The sequence below is a fragment of the Trichinella spiralis genome (assembly GCF_000181795.1).
Source record: "Trichinella spiralis strain ISS 195 chromosome Unknown Scfld1, whole genome shotgun sequence".
Taxonomy (NCBI): domain Eukaryota; kingdom Metazoa; phylum Nematoda; class Enoplea; order Trichinellida; family Trichinellidae; genus Trichinella; species Trichinella spiralis.
In genome coordinates this window covers 1,261,551-1,269,755 of record NW_003526940.1, presented here as the reverse complement: position 1 = coordinate 1,269,755, position 8,205 = coordinate 1,261,551, and the positions used below count along the sequence as shown (strand labels likewise).

The 8,205-nt window shown below is 35.6% G+C and overlaps 3 protein-coding genes across 3 annotated transcripts; 2 read left to right on the top strand and 1 right to left on the bottom strand.

Annotated features, from left to right (window-relative positions):
- Nucleotides 1–2,171: 2,171 nt before the first annotated feature.
- On the top strand, nt 2,172–3,176 carry Tsp_07394 (conserved hypothetical protein). Its single transcript, XM_003381690.1, has 3 exons — nt 2,172–2,326; nt 2,454–2,554; nt 3,085–3,176. The coding sequence occupies exons 1-3, from the start codon at nt 2,172–2,174 to the stop codon at nt 3,174–3,176; spliced, it is 348 nt and encodes a 115-aa protein (XP_003381738.1).
- A 148-nt stretch (nt 3,177–3,324) lies between these two features.
- Tsp_07395 (conserved hypothetical protein) lies at nt 3,325–3,757 on the top strand. Its single transcript, XM_003381689.1, has 2 exons — nt 3,325–3,407; nt 3,451–3,757. The coding sequence occupies exons 1-2, from the start codon at nt 3,325–3,327 to the stop codon at nt 3,755–3,757; spliced, it is 390 nt and encodes a 129-aa protein (XP_003381737.1).
- Nucleotides 3,758–5,815: 2,058 nt separating this feature from the next.
- On the bottom strand, nt 5,816–6,351 carry Tsp_07396 (conserved hypothetical protein). Its single transcript, XM_003381688.1, has 3 exons — nt 6,262–6,351; nt 6,074–6,137; nt 5,816–5,973 (listed from the first exon to the last, which is right to left on the bottom strand). Exons 1-3 carry the CDS (start codon nt 6,349–6,351, stop codon nt 5,816–5,818), a joined length of 312 nt encoding a protein of 103 aa, XP_003381736.1.
- Nucleotides 6,352–8,205: the final 1,854 nt, after the last annotated feature.

The following is an 8,205-nucleotide window of genomic DNA, read 5'->3' as shown; positions in this document are numbered from 1 at the left end:
GAAACTTGTTCCTACACTATACTTCTTTGGAATCGTTGTATTTCTATCTTTTTTGTTACGTCTCTATTCTTAAAGTTACGTAATCCTAAATGGAATATTTGAACCAATGAAATGAAAAAATATTACAGCTAATCACAATTGAAGAGTTTGAATCAATGAGCAATTAGATAAGGAAAACCAATAAGACGACGAATTGAAGGTCCAATAAGAAAGCGCGTTGAACGACCAGTAAGAAAAGGCGGTGAAAAGCTATTAATGAAACATCAAAGAATAGCCAGATAATCTTTTTGCCATTATTTTCTATTAAAATTTGTTTTTTATGTATTAAATTCTTAATGTTTTTTTTCTGTGATTTTTTAAAGTTCATAAAATTTGACTGTATTCGATCCAACTGTACTCGGAACAGTTGAATTTCACTAACGGCTCACTGGCCCTCTCTCAGGCTTATGAGCGTTAGTTACAGTTCGGGAACAACAACGCACGGAAACTAAGATTTACTCGGGAAGAATCACACACAACAATTACACGCTAACACACACACACACATACACACACAAGGTCACGTTTTTCACACGCGTTCACACTCGCCTCGCACTCGCCGATTACGTCACCACAACACCAGCCGTCGGTTACGGTAGCAAATAGGGATCTTCAGGCTCAAACGGAGGGAGTTTTCAACATTGACATTTTTGTAATTTTGTATAGAGTATGCTAAAAATCAATTATCTGATTTTCAAGGTATTTCCTACAGTATGAACTCTGATGTGCGTTCTAAACAAAGTCGCTGGTCTCTTCAATCTGAACTAAGCAACAACAAACTGTAACGCGCCGCTACCTCGAGCGGGCTCCTCCGCTTCTTCCACCGCGTCATTGGCGCGTCCATCGCTATTTGGCGACAGGCCGGTATTGACTGGTGCATTTCCCTTTCGCTCAGTCTCGCGCTTTCCTGATGGCATTGCGACAACAAAAGAACAAGCAATGAGTATATACTTTATTAGACAATCGGAAACCAGGATCGACGACGATGTAAAACACGAGCACACACTTCTGGCAACTTGCCAACACTCCTCTAAACAACCCTTACCTTACCGCTCCTCCGATCTTCATGTATTATTCTTCATACTGTAGCTTCAGTGTTCTTCGCCTTCATTTTCTGCAGGAAAGATCTCATTAGTTCGGTCCGTGTCCGCTGCAAAACAGTACAGAGGAATTGAGATTTTATTCCATTGATGATGACACAAGATATAATTTTGACAACATGAACCAATGAGCAATTTAAGTAACGATATCTTAATTCTGCACTTTGTTGTCCAGCATCAGTCTGCTGTGCATTAATGTCACTCTTCGATCTTCTCTCGATTTCTTATTTAATGCCTCTTTTCATAGCTCTTCAAAGGACTCTGTCTTTTGCAATTCACACAGATCTGTTCTTTCTCAATTTCAGCGTGTTTATATAAAGCCAAAGGGGAACCAAAGCCTCGCGACCATCCTGATCATAAGTCAATTCTCATTGTTCTTTTGTCAACCAGTTGACACGCAGCTGCCACCGCAGCCTGGCCAAACTCTCGTTGATCGAGGCGCCTGTCTCTCCACCGCCGTCGGTCTTGAGCGATGCATACAGGGGAGCGGTACCTTTTGCCGTGTGACTTGCCTGGCTTTTATATGCGGTCGGGTAGTAACCAATTGCGTCTCCCGCCGGAAGGACCACCCGGATCAGGCTTCGCATTGTATCTGCGACCTATATCCCAAGCGTTACGCAAGCACTCCCGTGACTCAGAGAGTCAACAAAACGCTGAATTTATTACAGAGTATTCAAGTAAACATGTGTGTAACATTAAAACATAAAATGTTAATTACTTAATTAATATTTTATATTTTACTGAATTATTTTATTTGAATAGTTTAATGGATACTTTAAATAATGCGTTGTTTGTGACCATCAGCATATGAATGCAGGTAATATGGTTACAGTAATAGAAGCATGAGTCAGTATATAGGCATCCAGTAGTATTAGTGTGCGTGTGTGTGTGTGTGTGTGTGTGTGTGTGTGCTTAATTCGTTAAAGAATGAATGTGCGTCAGTCGCCGTAAAATATTGCATTCGACGACAGCAGTCAGATATGTTAGTGGACATCAACAACAATTCTCATTATCACAAGACTTGATGATATGATGAGTACTCAACGAGTGACGGTGATTGTAACGTATTTTGATGATAAATCATCAGGAATGTTTCAAAATTCAGTCCTGAATCATTCAAATGATTATGACAAAGTGGAATTGCTCTATTCTCATATTGTAAAGATTCTGACCGAAGATGATCCGATGTACACCGATGATGATTGAAGTACAAATAAAAACAGATCAGACTATCAAAGACATTTCAAGAAACATTTCTGACAAAACGCAATTGAAAGAATTGGAAATTAAAGTAATTTTGCCTACAGATTTTAGATATGAAGGGATAACTCAACGATTCATTAAATGGCTACTTGGTGATCGTGCAGTAGAAGGACTTGTAAGTGGCCTTGTTTTGAAAATGTGCTGGGAAAGCGGTCTTTCAGTTAATCCTTTCATTACCAATGTTTTGTAGAAATATTCTTCAGCTACAGTTTTGCGTTTATGCACACCATGAGATTGACTTGTCTTGCCCATTCTTCCGTTCTCTTCATTTTTATTATTGGCTGTTAACTGATAGGCTGTTTTCAGTTGAACGATTATTGGCGAATAAATTAAGCAATTCGATTAGCCATTCAACTTCGATCTGTGGTTGGATGATGATTGTTTATCAAATTTTGCTTTTGATCTCAGTGACTAATTAGCTTATGACATAGTTCAAATTGTAGTGGTATTTCACATTAGTCTTGTAGTAATATTTTACTTTTTATTTAAAATTTTTTTTACTTTCTTTTTAAAGTGAAAACGAATATGACTTTAAAAGTAGCGTTTTTAAAAAGGCTTCATAGTTTCACATTTTACTGATTGCTAAATATAATTATTTCAGTTGATAAACTGCTTTTCTACTTTTATTTCATTAAATTCACCATGATCAGCGAACAATATTTTTTGTATATAAACTTTCCAGCTAGCTTCAGCAGTAGACAAATATATAATAGGCAGTGTTTTATTTTGCAACAAAACAAATGCGAATCATATTACAATATGTCCACTGCATAAAAATATATACATAATACAAATATGTACAATGCTATAATAACGAATAAATATATACAATATAACAATATAATGTAATATATAACAATAATAACCAATAAATATTCGAAATGTGATTAAAAATAAATGGGTCCTGGTGCAACATTGTGTCATGGCTCTTAAAAAGAGCCGTATACTAATCGGATGTGTGTTCAGTCTACCTGTAAGCTCAGCTACTTGTTGCTGCTTCACTCTGTAAGCTGCGCTACTTCTTACAGAGTCTCTACTCATTATGTAGTCAGCGTTCATCTGTTGCACCACCGTCTCCGTTGTATCCTACTATCTGTACAGCATTTGTTATCAATCAACAAATGGAGAAAGAGATAAAATTCCAGGCAGTGCTATTGCGTCATCTTGTTCATGCGACTGTGCCGCCTTTCCACATGGTTGTTGGTTTTACAGAGCCCCACCATGCACATTCCAAAGTGAAATATTGGTCGCTGAAAGGCGCATCCGCTGAAAGTACTCGAACTCGACTTGAGTTGACGTCCCAACATTTAAGATTTAAAAACCGTTGGGTACAAGGTGCCCTGGCAGAAACTTAATTCCATTAGCATTTACCTTTCCTTCAACTTCCTGATTATAAATACAGTGGAATTCAGTTATAGCAAACTGCAGAATACAGAACAAATTCATTCGTTATAAGGATAGTTCGTTGTATCTGAACTTTTGAAAAACACTGTGATTTTTCGTCAACATTGAATATCATTGGTCACAAAAGACAATGAAGAGTTTTCCTGTAATGTAACTTCAAAAAATTGGTAATTTTTAGCTGTTCTTTGTGAATACTGTTAGCAGAGAAATCTTCTGATTTGTCTATATAGCTGAATATGAACACGCTGTCTCTCTGGCTCTCGACAAAGCATCGTAATTGGTCTGCGTCTTCTGCGGAAGACAATGAAAAAATGTAGCAGTCGCATCAGCACTGAAAATATCCTTTACTGGATATCCTCCAAATAATTTGAGCAGAGTTCCATTCAACCAGTTTTCCGCTTGCTGCTGGGAAACATGCTTATGTAGCGCTCATCAGTGCTGAATGGTTATCAACCATCACCAACGGTTAAATATTTATTATTTAAATAAACATCGAGTACGATACGAGGACAACAATCGAGAATGCGCAACCGTAGCCAAAAGAGCAACCGATTTTCTTCGCCGAGCGCGCTCTTCTGACGTTACGTCTTTTCGCGTCCCACTACCTTGCGTTGCGGTAAAAAGGTGTCAATAAGATGCGCAGGTATAATTCTGTTTATCCGCCGCCACGTTTAGATGCTCTGCATACACATTTAAAAAAATTCCATGCCTAACGTTCAATCTTTCGAACCAGCCAGTACTCATGGTAAACAGAACGTTCCATTCTTTGGCAAACGCTTCTGCCCTTTCCATCAAAACAGGTTCATTCACCGGACGATTCAGAGCTTTTGCTTTCCTGAACCAGAGTAGAAATGCTTCATTGACATCTCAGCAACGATCTGATCACATGCGTTTTTTGCTATGGCAAAAACTCTACACGGCTAAATGAATTCATGATTTCGCTACGGTTCTTGAAGTTTCTCATATGTAATTTCATGATAACAACCAAGGAATGTTTCCCTATATTATTTTAATACATAAACACATCTTTTTAATGAATAAGTTTTCTAGTATGAATACACTTTATAAGTGACGTAATTCTAACATGAAATAAATAACACGTATAATGCAGTATCCACAGTCACCTAAGTGCAATTTAATAAGATAATTTAGACTAAATTTTATACGCCTAATTAAAGGCACACAAAATTTGCAAATGCAAGGCAAATTTTGCTTCAAAAGCACGAGTACTTACAAGGAGGATGGTGTACCCATTTGTGCTTCAAAAAAAATTTTTTATTATTACCATAACCTGGTGAGTAACTTCATCCTCCAAGAAAAATCATTGTCAGTGAGAATGACAGCTGTCGTCATTATAATATTTATCTGATTTAATTATTGGGTTTTGTAAAATTTGCAAAGGGGAGACCCGTTTCCTCCAACTAACTCCGCCTCCTTTTTTCTCCTAAATTTCACTGATTCACGATTATTTATTTATATTTTTATTACGATTATTTATATTTTTTAGCTGCCGCGCTGATGCGTTTTATTTGTTCGTTATTTCTTTCCTCTCAATGGTCAATTGTGAATTAATTTACACCTCTTTTACTTTTAATTTATATCTTTTATTCAGATAGTTTTAAAATGCAATTATTTGATGAACTTTAATTTTAATTAATCAATTATTTTGAGAAAATCTGAGCGAGATTGCTTTTTTTTATAGTTAAAGTTGTGTCACCATGATAGTGCTGTCTAGGCAGAGAATAGATTTTACTATATCAGATGAAACGAATGATCACAAGCCTGCTGTTATATTTTACTATAATCAGTGCGAGGGAGCTGTGAGCATGCTTAATAAAATGATCAAAGAATACAGCACTTGGTGATGTTCAAGACAGGGTATGTCCACTGGTTCACTTTATGAACGTCCTTGATTTGCCGCCCTGAATGTGTTGAAATATATTCTACAAAATGCTATCTTTCCATGGTTAAGTGTCACAATGTTCAAGATTGTTCCTAAACAATTTTGGCTAGACTTCGTTCTGCCTCACATACAGAGGCGAATAAGCGCAAGTTTCACGCTTTGGTCCAGATCTGGCTATATTTTGACCTCGTTTTCTTATTGGTCGTAAAATGCGCTGTTTTATTGGACCTTTATACTGTTGTCTTATTGATTGATTGAAATAAACTTAATATAATTCTCGAATAAGAAATATTGTCATTATTTTGTCTCTAGGAGTACTTAAAATAAGAGGGAGAAAAAGTCTCTCAAAAATCCCTAAGCAAACGGGGCAGATCAGGATCCAGTCTAAGAGTCACCTCAAACCATCTGTGGATTTCAGTTGTGATTAACTGTAATATTTTTATTACATTGGTTTGAATATTTCATTTAGAATTATGTAACTTCAACATTAGTGACGTAGCACTAATAATGAAAATATTATTCAAAAATTATATTAAGCTTGTTTCAATCAACCAATAAGACAACGTCACGATGGTCCAATGAAATAGCGCGTTTTACGACCAATAAGAAAATTGGGTCAAAATATGGCCTGAACTGTACCATCCCAAGTTTTACCGTACTGCCGAGAAATGTTCAAAGGATGATGCGAGCGGTGATTGCAAGCTCAGGATTTCATAAAGAACGTCGCAGAAAAGGAAGGTATTGCATGTGCTCCTGAAAGCCTGAAAATAAACATCAACAGAAATGTGGCGTGTGCCACTAGTTTGTGCGTGACTAGCACTGTTTTGGTCCTTCAAGACGCGTCTGTGACGCTGCCGTGAAACTAAGGATTGAGAGCCATATTTACTGTTTGTTCTTTTAAGATGCAACTTTTTTGTTTTTCTGTCCATGACATAAACTTGCATTAAGTAACACAACTTTTTTTGCACTATGTAGTGAAGTCAGTTAAATTAGGCATGTGAAATTCAAAATAAATTATATACCATATATCACGTTCATGTAAATGTTGATATTTTGTTTTAAATGGTAATGTTAAGTGCATGTAATGTGTAATAATAATGATGCAAGAACCAATTATTCATTGAAAAAATTATGTATTAAAAATTGTTATTATGTGAAATATTTTATGTTTGCTATTATGAAACATTGTATGAGTATATGAACTTATAAAGTTATATAACCTTATAAACTCTTAGGTAAGTACTTTAATCAACTAGTATGGTTTTTAAATGGAAATTAATTGCTTGGAATAGCTTCATTACCATTTGTTTTATCACAGGGATTTAATTTTTATTTCAAAAGAAATGACTCAATGTTTAGTATATTAATTATGGCTCAGCATAATTGTTCAATTTAGTAGGTGCAGAGTAAAATTCTTGTCTGGCCAAATAATAAATGATTATAATTGTCATATTCAAAGAGATGAACATAAAATTACTGTTCTACAAACGCACCCTTCCAATGCATTTCTTTTATAGCTGTTGCTAGACACACTATCAAAGATGGTAACCATACTTGTAGAAGCAAATGCTGCTGTTTGTTACGCAGTTTTTTACATGAGCATCGTTTTATTAATTCAGCAAGTTAAAGAATGTCAAGCCAACTGATAAGTCGTTCTGCTAATTATCATTTTTTGATAATTCTGGGGTGCTACTACGTCTAGTGTATAATTTCACAATTTTTTTAGTAACTTATTCATTGTGCGCAAATTCTTCTGAAATCAATTCTGCATTACCTACATTAGAGAGCTCTCCATTTTGTCTGAACCATTTTCGACAGACACTCATCACTGAATATTGTTTAATACAATTTTGTAAGTGATATGATTCTATTTTCGGGCAGAATTAATGAAATATCTGGAAAGGGAAGAGGACTCCGTTTTGCGCTCAATTTTGGTGCCTTATTTTTGATTGGCTGTTCAATAATAGGCTGTACTGCGTTGAGCACCAACTGAGTAAATAAACTGGACAATTTCATTGCCTATTCAGCTTTTATCTGTTATTGGATGATAGTTGCTTATCAAATTTTAAACTAATATGGGTGTTTTGCCACTGACTTATCTTATGCACAATTATCATTTTTCATCTTTGTGATCACAGCTTTTGTGAGACAGACTTTTGTTGTTCAACTGTGTAAAACTGCAATATTTTCAAGCTAAATTATATAAGCTTCGTGTTTGCACTTCCTTTCATTTGCTTAGCTTTTACGTGTCAAATTCCAGTGATATTTTACATCTGTTTTTGTTAAATTTGGGTATATTCAAATGTTTCACTCTTTCATATTTTACTGATTACAAGCTATTTTCATATTACTTCACATACGGAATTGCTTTTGTAATTTTATTTCTTCAAATGTATGCTGATCAACACACAATACTTTGCGTACAAACCAAATAACAGGAGATCACAAGGTTTCAAAGGCCACAGCTCAGTATAAAATGAAAACTATTACTTAGCA

What these genes read in the sequence shown, in the direction of transcription:
- Tsp_07394 (XM_003381690.1), top strand. Translation starts at nt 2,172, where the DNA reads ATGAGTACTCAACGAGTGACGGTGATTGTAACGTATTTTGATGATAAA. An exon ending in CTGACCGAAGATGATCCGAT is followed by an intron (nt 2,327 to 2,453) that starts GTACACCGATGA and finishes TACAGATTTTAG; the next exon opens with ATATGAAGGGATAACTCAAC. An exon ending in GAAAATGTGCTGGGAAAGCG is followed by an intron (nt 2,555 to 3,084) that starts GTCTTTCAGTTA and finishes TAAACTTTCCAG; the next exon opens with CTAGCTTCAGCAGTAGACAA.
- Tsp_07395 (XM_003381689.1), top strand. Translation starts at nt 3,325, where the DNA reads ATGGCTCTTAAAAAGAGCCGTATACTAATCGGATGTGTGTTCAGTCTA. An exon ending in ACTTGTTGCTGCTTCACTCT is followed by an intron (nt 3,408 to 3,450) that starts GTAAGCTGCGCT and finishes CTCATTATGTAG; the next exon opens with TCAGCGTTCATCTGTTGCAC.
- Tsp_07396 (XM_003381688.1), bottom strand. Translation starts at nt 6,351, where the DNA reads ATGGTACAGTTCAGGCCATATTTTGACCCAATTTTCTTATTGGTCGTA. An exon ending in ATCGTGACGTTGTCTTATTG is followed by an intron (nt 6,138 to 6,261) that starts GTTGATTGAAAC and finishes AAAATATTACAG; the next exon opens with TTAATCACAACTGAAATCCA. An exon ending in ACTGGATCCTGATCTGCCCC is followed by an intron (nt 5,974 to 6,073) that starts GTTTGCTTAGGG and finishes AATTATATTAAG; the next exon opens with TTTATTTCAATCAATCAATA.